Consider the following 19,350-nt stretch of genomic DNA (forward strand, 5'->3'; position numbering starts at 1 on the left):
AAAAGTCTGATTGGTTGCAAAATACCATGGGGTGTTTCTTAAGTCATAAAAGGCACTACATAGGGTCTTCATTCCTGGAGTGTCTAAGAGGTCCATTTTATAGTAAAGCAACCTTTATGTTACAAATATATCAAAATGTGCAAGTTGTACTTTTAAAAAAGAAATTCCATACAGTGTTTAAAGTATAGACATGTATGAGCACCAGATATTAGATACTTAATTCACTCGACTTACCATTGCTATGAACCTTCCAATAAAACGGAAATAGGTCAAGTGATCCGGATTGATTGATGAAGCTGGGTTTATCTGCAAACAGTAGTTGTTCTTTCCAGCGTATTCAAACAAGCAGTACATTGGATTGAGAACCTCATGGGATAGCAGGAAAAACCACTCCCTACGGAACAATGATAAACTCCAAAAATGAATGTTGAACCTTCAACCAAAAACGTGTTAAAATAGAACACACTTTAATATTTAAATTTTACAATTCATAATTTGCATTCATAGATTTTTTACCACCCCAATTATTCATTCTACATGCAAGAAATAACAGCTCGCTATTATTTTGTATACATACAGTTGGAGGCAAAGCTTCATTTCACCTTGTCTGACTCTTTACTCAGAACTAATGACTTGTTGATATGGCAGCAATTCTAATACATTTCTCCAGTAATTGCTGCAACTGAGGTGCAATATAGTAAAGACATTTTGAAAACAATGTTGATTTTTCCAATACAACTAAATTATTCACATAAACCATTTTCTGTAATAATTAAAAATAAAAGCTCATAACATCTTTCCATGCTCCCATAAGTAAAACCAATTTCACACCTGCCAGTGAATAGCAAGCTCCAAAGTTCCAAATATGTAAATGCTCGGCAAAATTTCTCGTCTGCGTTAAGCCCAGATCTGTCTTTAGCATAGAAGAATACTCGTATTCAACTCATGGAGTCAGAGAGAGATGCAGCATGCAATCATTCCTTCAACCCACCAAGCCTGTACCATCAATCACCCATGTGCACTAATTCTTCATTAACCACCTTCTCTTTATATTGTACCAAATCCCAATATGAAATTTTGGGGCATCCTTCAGTTAAATATGATTTAATAAATAAGATACGATGAGTTTGTGCTATGGCTCCACACACAGAGGGATCGGGTGTTTTAAGTAATCCTATGTAGAACCAACAAACAGATTCTCATGGGAACAGTGTGGCCTGTTAGTCACTTTAGAACTCAGAATCGTCTACTTGCTTGTGAATTAATTACCATTGCATATATTTTATTTAAATCGATGCATGTTTAAAATAGATGATTAACTTAATTGCTATGCCTAAATATCTGTTTATTTGTGTGGGAATCTCTAACAATTGCCCAAAATGGTCACATTCGCAATCTCAAACAAATTATTGGATGGAATGTGCCCCTTTCTCCAAGGAAAAGAAAGAACAGAGATTAGACTGAAGATAGACACAAAATGCTGGAGTAACTCAGCGGGACAGGCAGTATCACTGGAGAGAAGGAATGGGTAATGTTTTGGGTCAAAACCCTTCTTCAGACTGTCAGGGGAGGGGGAGGTGGAGATACAGAGATAAGACAGTGTAAGATGTGAGAAGGAGACAACAAAGGGGTGGAGATCAAGGAAAATGTAGAATAGATCATTGTTAGCAAGGAGCAGGTAACAACAAAGCAAACAGATAAAATGTAATCAGGGATAGTCAGACTGGTCGGAGAACTGGGAAGAGGGCAGGGATGGAGTGAGAGGGAGAGCAAGATTAGACTGCTCTGTAGATGCTGTAAGAATGTCAATATCGTGGCACAAACTGAGATAAAGAAGTAGTCACCTTACAGGCTGTGATAGGCAAATAATCTGATTAAGGCAAAATGCAAAGCTACAAGGGGAGAACATGATTACTTTCCATTTTCCAGGGGATTAGCAAAAGAATAGAAACTGGTTTGTTTGTAACAATAATTGTTTTTACTCGTTAATCTGATATTATTGTTAAATATTAAATGTTCCATCCTGATGATTTCCTGTAAGGATCAATACTTCACATTACTGTCAATAAAACACAGTCACAACTAATATGTGGAGTACAGTTACTTCAAAGGAACAATGAAAAGCAACAGCAAAAATACAAGTGAGTTCCACGGATGAAGGAAGATTCTCAGCAACCTGTCCGTGGTTCTACCCTGTGGTAGAACAGCATGACGTAACCTACCATAGGGTAAAACCACTGGTAGGTCACAGAGAAAAGAGGCTTCAAGAAGAGATGACGGAGGCTCAAAATAGTACAGGCACCAAGAAAATTAGCAACTTTGAAAATCAAATTAAATAAAAAAGCAATCCCAGAAATGTGCCCAACAGTTCACATTAGAAGCTGCACTGTTATAGAAAACATATATAGAAAACAATATTCATTCAAAATATTAAATTCACCACAACAATTCGCTTTTGATGGCTACTTCATTTCAGTCAAAAATATTTCTTTTTAATTATTAACTGCAGCTTCTAATTAAGATTTAATTAGTGTTTCATGCAACAAACCACCATATATTCAGTGTGCACTGTTGTATTTTAAAACTAATACAATGTTTATATATAGTGTTCACAAATTAAAAATGAGATCAAATCAATCAACAAATTGAAATTTGGAGGTCAAAACTAATATAATGTTTTACTGTATATATAGCATTCAAAAATAAAAAATGAGGTCAAATCAATTAATATATATTGAAATTTGGAAACTTTTTTCCATCAATTAGTATTTTGTATGTTTTTCAAAAAATCTTTGAAAATTAAGTGTTCTTTCATCAAATTGAAATATCTTATCAGGCCCAAATGTTCCAAATTTTCTTGCATCATATTTGGACCTGGTGTTCATCAGGCTTTCAGAGAGAAAAATAATTCCAAACAACTGCTTTTACTCTTTCAATGATTAGTCCGGTAGAGTTATGTATTGATAAGAAAATGTAATGGAAAACTGCCCCCACACTGAATGCACAGGGGAAAATAAATAGAAAATAAATCCAGGTGAAGAAAAATGATGCAACATTCATAATGAAATAACAAAGTATTTAATTTGAATCAAGGAGCCAATATACACACAAAATAATCATATATAAATGATATATTCTTAAAATAAGGACTGCGGTTTTATTTTCAGAAATCTTAAAATATTTATATGAATATGAATACACAATATGTAAACATTGCACATCTCATTTTTTTTTCTAATTTCATTTACAATAAAGTAGAAATTAAATTATTTGTCCATTGGCATGCAATTCATAATCTAAAATTAATTCAGATGGTAAAGTGCATGAACTCACTTGCTTGCCTTCTTGGTTCAAGCTATACCTACTTGGGTTACCCTTGCTGGTAAAGAGAGGAATTTACAGACGAACAATATAATGTTTAAAATACATCTATGTTCAATATTAAGGACACTTCCCGCAGAACTTAGAAGAAAGTGGCACACTTCTTTTAAGCTAATCTTCTTTCAGTAGGGATTTGTGACCTGCACTATATTGGCCAGTCTTTTTAAATCGGAGGCACATCAACAGTTGCAAACACAATGAAAAAAATTCAAAAACTGAACTGCAATATGAATCACTAGTTTACAACTGTGGCATTTTTAGTTGACCAGAATATTGCTTTAATTTGTTTTAATGTCCAATACCATTTGCCAATGGATGATCACAATGTGATCACTGGATATCATTTGTTTGCTAATGTACAAGAGCATTTAACCTTAGTTTCATGCACCAGAAGACTTCCGAATTGACCGAATAGTGTGGATTTTATTGAGGATTATGTGCTACCTCCACTGGACACTGACTAGTGAAATGCCTGCACTGTCAAAGGCATAGCCAGAAAGAAGAACTTTCTGAATTAAAGTTTCCTTCACTTAAACAGTGACACCAGAGCTTGATGCAAACTAATTAGATTGCATTGATGGGTCAAGAGCCCTATAATGAAAAAAAAAGAGATTTGTTTTCATTGATAACACAATCATCTGTCATTTTTACGATGCTTCTGAATGTCCACAACGTTGATGTTCTTTCTCATTTCTAAACACAAAAATGCTCTAACCTGTTGTGACTCAAAAGGGAAAATGATGCCACTGAACTCAGTGAGGCATAAAATATGTTACCAAACTAACTGTCTGAGTTACTCACCTTGCTATACCTCCATAATCCAAACCCTCCTCTCCACGCATTATTATGTACAATCGACGGCGCAAGTCATATGGCTTCATATTCATTATCTGTATAGTATATGAGAGAAAATATTTTAAAGAAAAGTTGCGAAGAAAAAAAATTCAGGACCCTTTTACAGTGACTTTACAAACAAAGAATATGCAAAAATTAGTGGCAGTTTCATTTCGAATTTTTCTTTAATCTACATCAAATAATTCAATTTTCCAATCAGGACCTAACGATACATTTACAATTTTGCATGTCCATACATTACAAAATGTCCATACATTTACAAGATTGTGGTATAAGGAATTATAATAATGAATTATATTATTTTGATTCCACTGATCCACACAATAATGGTGAAATGCCTTGTATTAAGAAAATGTCATGCTCAGTTATGCAGCTAATGAACACTCTTTCCAATTAAACAATGTATGCATTACAGAGAAAGATGGGCTAAATACAAAAAGGGAATGAAGGCCAAAGTTAGTGGTGGAATGTCTCCCATTCTATGGCCGTTTTTAGTATTGTTATACTGTTATCAAAACAGCTCAGTTAAGAAAATGTGCACAGATTGAGCCTCAAGAGATGTAGTCAAAGTCATAAACAGACAGTGCAGGGAATCAACTTGTACCTTTCACATAATAAAATTGAGGGAAAATAGCACTTCTGCTCGAGAAAAGCAGAAGCAGCAGCTAATAAAATGTTCAATAAAGGCATCGAAAAATATCTGAGACACAAGAGACTGCAAATATTGGAATCTGGAGCATTGTTGGAGTAAAATGCTGATAGCAAAAAATGTGATAAGAGGCATGAAACAGGTTAAGAACTGCTATGGCATAAACGTACAACTTAAAATGTGGATTATAAACGGAAAATGAATTAGTTTGGCAAGAGTTACTAAATTTTTCAGGCAATTTTCACTAGTTGAGAAGCCATGGCCTGAAGCGGAAAGAGATTTCCGATAAGACAACTTGAACCAGATGTGAGGAAAAGAAAACAGTACAAGAAATTTCTCTCAAAGTAAACTGTTAGAGGAACAAGTTTGGGACATTTTACCTTAAAATGCAAATGCAATTCCTATCAGTGCTTGATTGACTCCTCGAGTACATGTGCAATCTGCTTAGTTCCAAGGGTGAGCAAGACAATATTTTGTTGCAATCTCATAATAGTAGTGCTCACCAGATTAGGAGGAGATGAAGTAAGATGAGGCTGGTTAAAACTCATTTTCTATTCTACTCAAAAATGTACCTTTGTACCTTCAAATGCTCAACACAAAAAACTGTTAATTTCAACGTGCTTGTAAAGAAAAAGCATAGATTGAGTTCATATTTGATTTTGTGTGCCACCTTTATTATTAACGTGACACCTAAAATATTTTGTTACCTGTTGAAAGGAATCCTCAAATAACGTCTGTCTGGAGACACTGATTTTGACATGACTCGGTAATGCATTAGACTGAAATAACAAATAATAGTAATGAAATATTAGAAAATATTAGTTAAATCAGAAAAAAATTGATGCTGATAAAGCACAACATACTATTCAAAACAAGCACATATCAAATGTAATCATGCTATTAAAAATGTTTTTAAGTTTAAAAAAACTAAAGGAAATTTTGGGAAATACAGAAACAATTATTGAAGATCAGGCAGTATCTCTGGAGGGTGAAACATAGTTAACGTTTCAGATTAATGATCACTCAGCAAAACTGAAGAAGAGTCATTCACTCGAAACAAAAACATGTGCATATAAATAAATTACTCAAACAATTTTAACAAATGTCTTGAAACTTCCTATTTCTTTACATCATTCTTCTTCATCGAAACAACTGGACTTGCTGAATTTGCAACAGGTCTAACATAGTACAGATTCAGCCTGCAGATTTCCCAAAACAGTTATGGAAAGTTGACGGTCTGCCAGTGGCTCCAGAAAGTATCCAACATCAAAGTGCAGTAAAATTGACAGCAGTATGGATTGCCAGGAAGCCTGGGATTTGTATGTTTGCATGAGTGATTCTTCATTGTTCCAGATTCAGATTCAGATTCTTCATTGTTACAGAGACAACGAAATGCATTGAAAGAGTATCAATATAACACTCCCGCCCCAGATAATGCTGAAATCTTTGACAGCTGAATATTTCTATCTCCGGGTTGAATTGACATGGTACAACGTAACTCTAAACATTTTCTTTAGGAGAAATGCACTTTAAAAAAATAGGTGCTGGATTGCCAGCTTTAACATGGTAAAAACTCTTGTTCAGCCATTTTACAAATGTTTCATTCTCCTCATAAAGAGATGGAAAACGTAACTATTGCATGGAAACTTTATTTAAACATTTTGGATATGTTTAAAACGCCATGTAAACCTAATGGCATATTTTCAAATTACACTAATATATTTATTTGTGGTTTCAGTCCCAAAGGTAATCATTTAAGTTCATGCGTCGCAGCTGGAAATTAGTTCTTGGCTAAACTACTTAATGAAGCAAGCTCATCCCATTACTTAAAAACAAACATTTATTTACAAAGTAAAATGGAACTGCGTATTAAAACCTCAAATTCCCTTTGCATCCAAGTTAAATAATTTGATCTTATAGTTGTGTATAAAATAATGAGGGTTGAATGCACATCTTTTTGTACCCAGGGGTAGAGAATTAAAAAACCAGAGGACAGAGGTTTAAGGTGAGAGGGGCAAGATTTAATACGAAACCAAGGGGCAACTCTTTCACTCAGAGGGTGGTGGGTATATGGAACAAGCTGCCTGAGGAGATAGTTGAGGAAGGTACTATAACAGTATTTAAAAAAACTCAAGACAGGTACATGGATAGGAAAGGTTTAGAGGTTTGCGGGACTAGCTTAGATGGGTATCTTGGTCGGCATGGGTGAGCTGGGCTGAAGGGTCTGTTTCTGTGCTGTATGACTCTATATGCTGTTACTATAGCTCCTAGCGCAAATAATGTATTAGAAGAGGTTGGTATCATCAGAGGCTAAGGGGCAATCTGATTAAAGTTCATAAAATTATGAGGGGCGTGTGGTCCCTTTAGATGAAGGGATTCAAAGTAACATTAAAAAATTTGCAGATGACACAAAGTTGGGTGGCAGTGTGAACTGTGAGGAGGATGCTATGAGAATGCAAGGTGACTTGGACAGGTTGGGTGAGTGGGCAGATGCAGTTTAATGTGGATAAATGTGAGGCTATCCACTTTGGTAGCAAAAACAGGAAGGCAGATTATTATCTAAATGGTATCAAGTTAAGAAAAGGGGAAGAACAGCGGGATCTGCGGGTCCTTGTTCATCAGCCAATGAAAGTAAGCATGCAGGTACAGCAGGCAGTGAAGAAAGCGAATGGCATGTTAGCCTTCATAACAAGAGGAGTTGAGTATAGGAGCAAATAGGTCATTCTGCAGTTGTACAGGACTCGAGTGAGACCACACCTGGAGTATTGTGTGCAGTTTTGGTCCCCTAATTTGAGGAAGGACATTCTTGCTATTGAGGGTGTGCAGCGTAGGTTTATAAGGTTAATTCCCGGGATGGCGGGACTGTCAAATGCTGAGAGAATGGAGCAGCTGGGATTGTATACTCTGGAATTTAGAAGGATGAAAGGGTATCTTATTGAAACATATAAGATTATAAAGGGTTTGGCCACACCAGAGGCAGGAAACATGTTCCCGATGTTGGGGGACTCCAGAACCAGGGGCCACAGTTTAAAAATAAGGGTTAAGCCATTTAGAACGGAGATGAGGAAAAACTTTTTCACACAGAGTTGCGAGTCTTCCACAGAGTGGAATTCTCTGTCTCAGAGGGCGGTGGAGGCCAGTTCTCTGAATACTTTCAAGAGAGAGCTAGATAAGGCTCTTAAAGATAGCGGAGTCAGGGGATGATCAGCCATGATCACATTGAATGGCAGTGCTAGCTCAAAGGGCTGAATGGCCTACTCCTGCATCTATTGTCTATTGATCTATGTTCTATGTTCATACTCCGTAATTCACTGTAAGAAAAAAGTGGTGCGCACTGACTTGGGTGCAAAGACCTCAAAGGCTGTTTAACCTTTGTACACATTTACACCAATAGATTAAGAGAAATAGAAATAAAATTTAGGATTATTTTAAAAGTAAAAGCCCATTCTCAATCTCCAAATTCTAGAGCTGATAGCCCTGTATATTTTCTCATAGTAACATTATTTTGACATTATTTACCCTTGCCAACATCTTTATTTGTAGACTCACTGTTCTTTAACACAATCCTTTCATTCTTTTACTTAGTTTGAGCTCAATGATCTGGTAAGGGTATAGCTACAGCACCTGTCTGCAGAAAAACTAAGAGCAGTGTGAGGTCTAAAATTGTATTACTAACTATATACTTGCAATAATCTACTTTACATTAACTTATATGTCACATTTTAACCTCTATTTAACCAAAATTTAAATTTGTTTATCATCTCTCATTATAAAATTATACTCACATGGCAGAGGAAACGGAATTGGTGATATTTCCATCGAAAGCTTCGATCATACGCTGCTGGAGACCCATTTCTTGCACTGTAAAGTCATTAAAATGATTATGTTTGTGTTGAGATCAACTTAATCTAGCCATCTGCCGCCTCTTGCATGTGGTCTCAGTGGACTATTTCTGGACACTTTGCTAATCGCGAATTGTGCATACGGTTTGGCAATACTTTACTATACTTTACTTTTAAGAATAAGGAGTAAGCCATTTAGAATGGAGACGTGGAAACAGTTTTTCTCACAGAGAGTGGTGAGTCTGTGGAATTCTCTGCCTCAGAGGGCGGTGGAGGCAGATTCTCTGGATGCTTTCAAGAGAGAGCTAGATAGGGCTCTTAAAAAATAGCGGAGTCGGGGGATATGGGGAGAAGGCAGGAACGGGGTACTGATTGGGGATGATCAGCCATGATCACATTGAATGGCGGTGCGGGCTCGAAGGGCCGAATGGCCTACTCCTGCACTATTGTCTATTGTCTATTGAACTGTATGTAAAAAAAGTATTTCACGGCGCGTTTGCACATGTGACAATAAAGGCACCATTGGCCATAACAAAACTGGATGACAAGCTGACTTGTAAATAACAATGCATTCATTATCCAGAGATTTATTTAACAGTATAATACCTAATTTCTAACTATTTCCAGTGATGAGAAACACATGATCCATTTAGGCAAATACATTTTTTATGAAGTAATGGAAGTATGAAATGGTAAAAATAAGTGATGAATTTGTTTAGAATGAATGCAAATTGGGTGTTTATTTCGTCTTTTTGCCTGGATGATCAGTTTTCGAGCAACAGGAACTTGAATAATGGAGTGCAACAGTTTGCAACTTTATTAATGAGTTTAGAGTTATAAATACAAATCATTCCTGCTTCTGTTTTCCATCTTGTCAAAAACCAATTGGTAACACCACATTAGAGGATTCATTCAGGATTAGAGGATGGTATCCTTGTTACTCAACAGCTGGGAGCCTCAATTACAGATACTTTATTACTGAACTTGAATCACCTTCAGTAGACTCACTGGATAATTGTATACAACTTCTAAAATGCATTATCCCATCATGATTAAAAATATATACTTTTGGAGGCCAGTCTCCAAGACTGTAATGCTAACACTAGTAAATGTGCATGTATTGTGTTTGACAATGCACATAAGGGAACTTAATGCAGAATTAAGGACTATCCATTGCAGAAGAGGCAGAAAATGTGCAATTGCTATTGCAATTTTATTCCGGATATGTGATAACAATAAAGTAGACAAAAAATGCTGCAGAAACTCAGCGGGTGAGGCAGCATCTATGGAGAAAAAGAGCAGGCAACGTTTTGGGTCGAGACCCTTCTTCAGACAATAAAGGGTCACTTTCAGATATTTTTAAAGCAAAAATATTACAATGGTATGCAATTTGTGGGTAGTATTTTAATATTTTTCTCTCAAAATTAAAACAATTGTTAGAATTGCACATTTAGGCATCAGAATCATTAGTTAGTAAAATATAAAATGGTGGATTTTGTGAGTTTAGCATGTTTTAGAGTTTATTCTCTGACATAACTTTGATACATAAGATGAAGATTACAAAAAGCTATGTTTTTCATTTTAATTCAATAAAAGGTGGACCATATAGCTATTCCAAAATCGAACTGCTGGAGGAACACAGTGTACAAGGCAGCATTTGTGGAACCAAAAGGACAATCAGCATAAAAGATAAGACACAACATGCTGCAGTAACTCAGCGGAACAGGCAGCATCTCTGGAGAGAAGGAATGGGTAACGTTTCGGGTTGAGACCTTTCTTCAGACTAATCAGCAAAATCAGGATAATCAGCATATTGGATCGAAATATATATATCAGCAATTCCTCCAACAGATTGTTTTTTGTTCTAGATCACAGCTTCTGCAATCTCTCATATAAACGATATATCTCAATGCTTTCAAATTTGGTGATCTTTTTAATTCAGCAAGGAAAATTCATAAAATCTGAAGGTGCAGCTGGGGCATAGAACATGAGTAAATAATCTGATGATCAAGATACATTTTTCATTAAAGGAGCTATTCTCTAAAATTGAATATTCTTCACACAATATGACAGTAGATACCCATCACAATATTATTAGCTTTTTGCTGCTTTAAACACAATTATGTTGATACAATCAAACCTCAATCACGTCCCACGTACTGATTTTAATATTATTTGATGATTATCATCAGTTCGTCAATTGAAATAAACAAAGCCAAATAGTAATAATAAAACATTAGAATTGGTGCTACGCAAATATGTGGAAAATCACTTGCCACAACTTGGTCAAAATGTAAAATAATGAAAAACTCCTAAAGAGAAAACATATTTACCTAGAGGTGGAATCAAATCCAGTGCGAGGATCTTTAAAGGTGGTGGAACGAGAGTTATGGTCCACAAAATATCGAACACCTTCATTTGTGTATTTCATCTCCCAGCCAGGAGGCAGTGGGGATTCTTGAATCATCCTATGAAAACCCAATTTTAGCTCATGTTACAGGAATACCTCATATGATAGATAGATGGACAAAATAGTCACAGTGAATATCAATTAGCTTCATATTTTACGAATATGCACTGCAGTACTACAAGCTGCTTTTTTCTTGAATGGCTCAATAACGCCATTTTTTTCTCAGCAAGAACTATTGTCCACTATACCAAGTTTAAAAAGTAATTGAGTTTTCAGAAGATGCAGATTCAGAAATGCTGTAAGTACTCCACATTTTAACTTACAGCACTTTGTATCAAAATGTGAGGAAAATAATTTGAAATGTTAATATTCTGGAAGCAAGCAACTCATAAAAGAAAAAAATATTATAGGGTGATTGGGATAATGTTAGGATAATGAGAAGAGAAGAGAAGAAACTTCTAAACTGTGCAGGGGTCTGCATGCTTTTGCCCCAGGGAGGAGGGGAATATTACTAGTTCCAGTTCTGGGTTATGAAATGGGCCAAGTGGGCCAAATGTCAGTGCAGAACACCAGGGAAAAACTGGACATTATATTTTAAGGTTCAGATTTTTAATGGAAAAAAGGCTGAGAGAGAGCTAACTTCAAGAAGAGAATGTCTGAGAATATAAAAATCAAAGATCAGAAACTAAAACTGCTGCACTACTATGTTTTAAGGAGGAAATCCAAAAGCAAAATATTAATGGTACACAAAAATGCTGGAGAAACTCATCGGGTGCAGCAGCATCTATGGAGCGAAGGAAATTTCCTTCTTAAACAAAATATTAATGGTGCTATGTTTTTTAAAAAAAGCCCAAAATGTGCTGAAAATATTCACTAGGTCAGAAGAGTGAAACAGACAAAACATTTCAAGATAATGATCTTTCATCACAAAAGTTAGAAATAGCATCTTTGAAGTTGCAGTGAAAGCAGAAATGGACACAAGAACAAAAGGGGATATCTGTGGTAGAATGGAGCATGAGCGATTAAATGGCAAAACTGGCAGGATCAATGGTTAGAAAGAGGATAACAAAAGTAACTAAACATGTCCAGGGTAGGTGTAAACAGGAGGAAGTAAATAAGATCCAAAATTATCAGGATAAAATAAATTAAAAACATAATCCTGGAAATGTACAAGGCTGGAATGGCTGAATTCATAATTGATTTAAAAAAGTTTTACGTGTAATCGTACACTCAATTTATTCAACCCATAATTAATGAAACGTACAAAATTCTTTAGGGTTTTAATAGGGTAACTGCGGAACTAGTGTCTCCAGTCTCAAGAACCACGGCAATCTCTATTGAGATTGTCCTGTAAGAGGGCATTCAGGACCAAGGTGAGAAATAATAAATTTATTCTGAAAGACTGTCACCTTATTTTGAGGGTGAAATTCTTCACCCAATCCACTCAAAATGCCTGTTAATTAATATGTTGGATAGCACGCAACTAAAGCTTTTCACTGTACCTCTGTACACATAACAACAAACTAAACTGAGTCTAATATATATAATTTATTTAAGGTTTTGTTAGTTATTTACCTAAACAGTAACATATTTTTAATCTACAAATGCTGCCTGAGCTACTGGGTATTCCTAGCATGTAAAAATATATTTCAGGTACAGGCTTGTATATTCTCATAATGAATACTTTGCTTCAGTGTTTCCGAAGGAAACATTCTGCCAAAATCACAGCAGGAAGGCGATAGTCTTAAGGCCATGGTAAAAATTGATTTGGTGGTACGTTACAGGCTGGTACCGAAGGTAAATAAGTTTTTCGGTCGACATTTTTTAGGTTTCTGAGGGAAGAGGGGAAGAATTTACAAAATGGCTTTCCATCATTTTCTTATATCCCTGCTCGGAGAGGAAGTGCCAGAAAATGGAAACCGGCACAAATGACACTCTTGTTCAAAACTTAGTGCTGGGGTATGCCAGAAAACTACAGACTAGCCAGTTTAAATATGGCGTGGAAAATCTTTTACAAACAACAATCATGGAAAATTAGACATGGAAAAGTTGAAGGGACCAAGACCTAAAAACATTAACCGTTTCAAGACCAACACAAAGTGCTGGAGGAATTCAGCAGGTGAGGCAGCTTCAATGGAGGGAAATGGACAATGGTCAGGACCTTTCTTCAGACTCCATCACAGGGAACGTCAGTAAAAAGAAGGATCCCAGGCCAAAATAATTTCTTCATTTCCCTCCAAAGATGCTGCCTGAATTGCTGAGTTCTTCCAGCTCTTTGTTTCTTGCTCAAGATTCCAGCATCTGGACTCGGGTCTACATTAACTATTTCTCTTTTCACAGACAGTGCCTGACTGGCTAACAGGCTTCTTGCTGTTTTTATTTTTATTGCTGAAGTTAGACATTTGAAGAAGTCTGAGTTATTTGAGAAAACCCAGCACAGATTTGTGAAACTCTAATTACATTGGACAACCCTGATTATTTTTTGATGAGGAAACAATGAAGGGTGCTGAAGGAAAGGCATCAGATGTCATAAATGTGTAATTCCAGAAGGTATTTGGCCGGTAAGCAGAAGTGAGGCCCATGGAATAAAGGGTGTGTTGCATGGATAAGGAACTGGCCCATTAACAAAAAAACAAACCCATGGTAAAAGAACATGTTTTTTTTAGATGATTGGCCCCGAGGGAAACTGACTAGCAGTTAGCATATATGTATCGATGGTCTAGACAAGGGTGCACAGAGTCCACAGATCTGCAATGGCACCAATCTTGGAGATGACAAATATAGTGATAAAATGCAAAAAAAAAAAACACAGATAAGCTGACAGAATGAGTGTCTGCAGCAGATGACATTAAATATAGAGAAATGAGAAATGCAGTTTTTGTATAGAACAAGTAAGTTTGCCTAAATAGCACAGTGATAAAGGGTGTGCAGCAACATAGATACTGTGTGCATGTGTGTATAAACCTGGTAAGTCATTTTGAGAGCAGTTAAAAGATTAATACTAGACTGTGTAAATAATTTTTAGAGGCATTGAATAATAAAGCAGGGAGATAATCTGAAAACCGAATTTAAAAAAACTTGGCCACAATTGGGATATTGCATCCAATTACAGTCACTATGCATAATGGAAAAATGGAGACTGTACAGAAACGATTTACTAGAAATTGCTCCAGGGATGAGGCTTTACAGTTCCAAAGAAGATGTAGTTGTTATTCATGAAACATTGGGTGTACAGAGAGAAGGTATTTCCTGTAGCATGCACTTCATGGATCAGGAGACAAGAGATTTATTGTGAATGGCAGAAGATACTTTAGTGGTAGGAGACGGCTGGGATACAAGGAACATTTTTTTTTGTGCATAAAGTAGTTCTGATATAGAATTCACTGCCTGTATGGATCGTGTAACTGGGGTGAACCCCAGCATTTTAGAGAATGTAATTTGCAGTTACTGGGAAACTGTTAAGGAACAGTAACTGAATTGTGTCACAAATGATCTACATGGTCTCAATGAGCAGATAACCTCTTACCTAGATTTAACAATTCCATGATTTAATGCATGAAATAGGATGCTTATTGTAAAGGATTAGAAAGCCAAAGAGTTACTTTTTGTGGAACCATATTATATACAATTAAAATAATAGTCTATAATATTAATAGTTACTATATTTGCAAAATATAAATTGTAAGTTAAAAGAAAATTTTGCATCCTGTATTTATGTCCATAGGTTCCTAAAACTAGATGTGTCTTCTTTCAATTTTACGGAAGTTATTTCCATATTTTTACTGAATCCTTTTGCAAATAGCATAATTGAATTCAGTCGTGTTTTGACAGTCTATGCGTTAATGTATTTATTAACTCTCACCATTTTGATGGTTGCCTTTTATTCCCACATGTTCTGGATTACACTTTAGTGAGATATTGCCTACTATTGCTTTCTAAATACTAATTTGTAACCCATGAGGGCTCAAGAAAGACAAAATAAACAAGTGGAAGTATGAATACACAGAACTAATCATTCTCATTGAATGTATACATTGAAATCAGCAAGACAAGAAAATTGAAATTTTCATTTGTATCAACACTTTTGTGACTTCAGGATGTTCCAAGGCATTTTACAGCCAATATAGTACTTTCAAAATATAATCATTAATGTAGGGTGGAAATCTTGTCACCAATGTCCAACAACAAGCTCACACAAGCAGGACAGTGATAAGGATCAGATATCTATTTTTGATTAATGCTAAATATGGAAAAATATTTGTTAGAAAACCTAGGTAACTCCCTATACTTCCTCAAAATTGCAAAATGACATCTTCCATATTCACCTGAAAGAGTAGACAGGGTGCGGATAAACATCTCAAAGACAGGTCCTTCAACACTGCAGCACTATCTAAGTATACTCAATCCCTTCAGAACTTTGTACTGAATGCAAAATCATATAAGGTGATAAAATAGTGACAGAAACATTAAAAGTAAAGACGGGGTAAGGCTGAAAGCTGAATATTTCCATGACAGTGAAACAAATCTGCAAGTGATATTTGGAAAATCCTGATAAGAGACATTGCTTCTCAGGAACATTGTGAAGCACAATTGAATAACTGGAGACTTACTCTATCAAATGAAAAAATATATAATAGGGTGTGCAACAGTGGTTAGAGGGAATATATCCAATTCTTTTTGTTGAAATCAGCGCCAAATTAAACACCAGGCTGATTAAAACTCATTTGTTTGCCAATTTTATTTTGTTTGAGAATATTGATTTATAATGTAAATTATTCTCAAAGCCAAATTAATTTATTTTGGAAAAACAACTCCATTCAGCAGCATTTTCTATGGACTAATAAATCACCCACGGTTCGGAATGACTCAGGATGACTTCATTGCAAAGCTTCTCAGCCAATCATTACTTTTTGACTCCTTCCGTTATAATACTCAATGGATGATTTGCACAATGAAGCACCTGTATGTCAAATAGCTAATGGACTGCACAGGGTTCTTGACTCGAGCCAATTTCATATTTACCCATATTCACTATCTTGTCGGGGATCTGTAGTTAAATTATCACTCTAACATCAAAATGATCAAGGGGCAATTATTTGGTTCATAACCATTTTGAAGGTGTGTACTCTGATCAGAAGTTTCAGTTTGACACAAGATCATTAATCATTTTTTTTCTAGATTTATAATGCCCACGTAAGAAAAAAACTTCAGGAGACGCAAATGTCATTCTTGATTTTGTTAGCCCAAAGTATTATTGTTTGGTCAATTGTAAATGAGTGGCAATGGCTATGAAATACTTCTGCCATGCTGTCATAACTGCTGTTTCTGATCATGCTGATCCCTGACAGGCAAATTAAGATAACCATGTATTTTTTGTTCATAATTACAGCAAATGGCTGGCTGTCAAATTCAAGGCTTAAACTGACCGACTTGCATAAAGACTGTACAGTTAGTTAACCAAGACACTGATCCCATTTATACAACTATTTGCTCTGATTGGTTCAGCTTGTCACTAAAATAATTAAAACTAAGGAGTATCTGACAATATCTTTTTTTAATTTCACTTCTCAATAAGCGTTTTGTCTTCCTCCTGAGAAAGATTGACATCACCCACAGCAAACAAGAGTGCCATTTTCTATCCACGCAGAATTGCTTTAGTTTTTCTCCTCTTTCACCGTCATGTTACCTCACAACTAATAGCCAGAGGAAATGCCTGAAGAATGTACTTATTCAACTTCGCCAAATTCACCAGGATTCAAACCCTAGTTAGATATTCAATTGCAACGCAACAAATGTTAGTTTTGTACTCCTATTTCCAATTTCCTTCACCCATTAAAGGCACTGAATCAAACTGGGGAACAGACGCAAAGGTGATGTTACAACTGAAGCTCCACATTCCTGTGTCAATTTGCATCAATCAATATTATAAATGTTCATACGCCACCGAATATATGGAACATTAAGGCAGGGATGAATCCTATTTTCTTCTGTGACAAACATTTCATGATTTTTTTTCAAGAAAATGATCAAATACATATCTCAGAAGAAATCAAGAATAGGACAGCACAATGCAAAAATAACTTTCAGAACTAACCCAATGACTGAATAAATTAAGTAAATTTTGCAATTGAAACGAATATTTTCAAAGCTGTCCAGGTGTAATTAGAGTATAAAAGGAAATGTAAAAACTGTGAAATGGGGGTCAGATTTGTGAGCAGAGAACAGAAATGGTGAAAAAGCTCAATCAGAAGGTTTGGAGCTCCCATGTTTACGGCAATGTTCTGGTGCTTGGACTTTGCCACCAAGTCAAGTCAAGTCAAGACAAGTTTATTTGTCACATACACATACGAGATGTGCAGTGAAATGAAAGTGGCAATGCTCGCGGACTTTTGTGCAAAAGACAAACAACCAAACAAATTATAAACACAATCATAACACACATATTCTTTTACATAATAAATAATGGAAGGAAAAACGTTCAGTAGAGTTAGTCCCTGGTGAGATAGGCGTTTACAGTCAACACCAGTTTCCAGTCTGCACGCTGATATGCAACTCCACATGGTGCCCAGCAGAGAGCATACCCCAAGTGCGCTCTTCAACATTTACGTCACTTTTATCTATATCTGGCACAGGAATAACAGCTCTTTCATTTAATAAAAACAGAAAACGCCAGAAACACTCGACAAGTCAGGCAGTGTCTGCAGAGAGAGAAGCCGAGTCAATGGGAAAGAAGGAAAAGTTAGAAATAAAGCATGTTTTCAGTTGCAGAAAAAAGGAAGGGGTTTGAAAATCAACGGTTGTTTGTCCTCTGGGGTGCAGATCAAACATTAGTGAATAACACTCAGTGGTGGTGATGGCTGACAGAGAGTGATCAAAGCTCATTTTCCATACCTGATCTGTCTGAAGAAGTTCAACACAGAAGGAGATGAATGAGAATCAATGAGAGATAAGCAGCAAATCACTGAATCTTTTTTTTTAACATCAGTGTACTACATTTGGTGTTCGCAATATGATCATCTCTACATTGGAGAAACCAAAACTAAATATACCATAACCACAATGGAGCACACCACCAATTTTTCTCTTTCTATGGTTTCTGTCTGAAATGCTGAGTGTTTCTAGCATTCATTTTTATTTTATATTCCCAGCAACTGCAATGTTTTATATCTCACAATTCCAGCATTGTTCGCTTTTCTCTCTTCTCTGTTATAATTTACCTCCTTCAATTTGCATCACGTCCAGGTTGTTCAGCAATGATTAATAACCCTTCACCACCTTCTCTCTGCCAGCACCAACACATGTGTCTTTCAATCTCGCTCAATCTCTGTTACATATATTCACATTTTTTCTCCACACCTTTGTTTAATTTCTAACTTTTTGTAGTTCTGATGAAAGATCATCAACGTGAAACGTAACTCTATTTCTCTTCCACTCTAACCAGATGCTGCCTGACCTGCTGGGTAATTCCAGCATTTTTTGTTATGTTAAATTTTAGAAATATTATTTTTATTTTTGCATTTTGCAACCCAAATCATTGGAATGGACAGGTACAGCTGTGAAAGGGGAGGCGGGGGGGTGGGGTACTTTAAACTGTTTTTAATTAATTGAGTTTGCTTTAATGTTATTAATTATGCTTTAAGTGGCATTTAAAAAAAAGAAATGTACCTATTAATAATTGTTAAAATGTTCAAAGTTCTTTTTTCTCATTTGTTATTAAATGCTATTGAACAGGGTCCTTTAAAATCAATATGTCTTTGACAGCAAGCAACGCTAGGTGTGCAGCTTTGCTTGCTCTCAGTTATTCCACCGTCACAAGAGTATTGCTGGATTTGACTGACCCACATGATGTGATTACATTGCTAAGACCCAAAATTAGGATCCAGACAAGCAAACTGACATTTGGAGAAAATGCAAAGTTTTTTATTAATAAGAAATGATCAAAAGCAGTCAACATTAGCAACCGATTTTAGTCGACTGCATTTTGCTCTAATAGTGTTTGGTGCAGATAATTAGAAGGCTTAATTTAGAGTAAATTAAATGCATCTTGTATGATTTTCAAGTGTCATGAACGTGAGGAATGAAAATGCTGGAACATTGTCAAAATCATGGACAAATTCAGATTAACAGTAAAAAGGCAAAATATGAGCATGATTTAAATATCTGCGTGAAATTGGAAACTCCATTTTACTGTACTTTCCTTATGAATTCATTGT

At 35.8% G+C, this 19,350-nt stretch overlaps 1 protein-coding gene across 3 annotated transcripts in view; it reads right to left on the minus strand.

The window, feature by feature from the left end:
* The window catches only part of wwp2 (WW domain containing E3 ubiquitin protein ligase 2), a 169,442-nt gene that overhangs the window by 23,118 nt on the left and 126,974 nt on the right, over positions 1-19,350 (minus strand). For 2 of the 3 annotated variants that reach the window (XM_055648965.1, XM_055648967.1), the window contains 5 exons: positions 11,061-11,195; positions 8,671-8,746; positions 5,593-5,664; positions 4,183-4,271; positions 235-394 (listed from right to left, as the gene is read on the minus strand). In XM_055648965.1, the coding sequence (XP_055504940.1) occupies positions 235-394; positions 4,183-4,271; positions 5,593-5,664; positions 8,671-8,746; positions 11,061-11,195 (532 nt within the window). The remainder of the gene's footprint in view (positions 1-234; positions 395-4,182; positions 4,272-5,592; positions 5,665-8,670; positions 8,747-11,060; positions 11,196-19,350) is intronic. The other variant, XM_055648966.1, reaches the window with a different exon arrangement.

The sequence above is a fragment of the Leucoraja erinacea genome, chromosome 17 (assembly GCF_028641065.1).
Source record: "Leucoraja erinacea ecotype New England chromosome 17, Leri_hhj_1, whole genome shotgun sequence".
In the NCBI taxonomy this organism is placed as follows: domain Eukaryota; kingdom Metazoa; phylum Chordata; class Chondrichthyes; order Rajiformes; family Rajidae; genus Leucoraja; species Leucoraja erinaceus.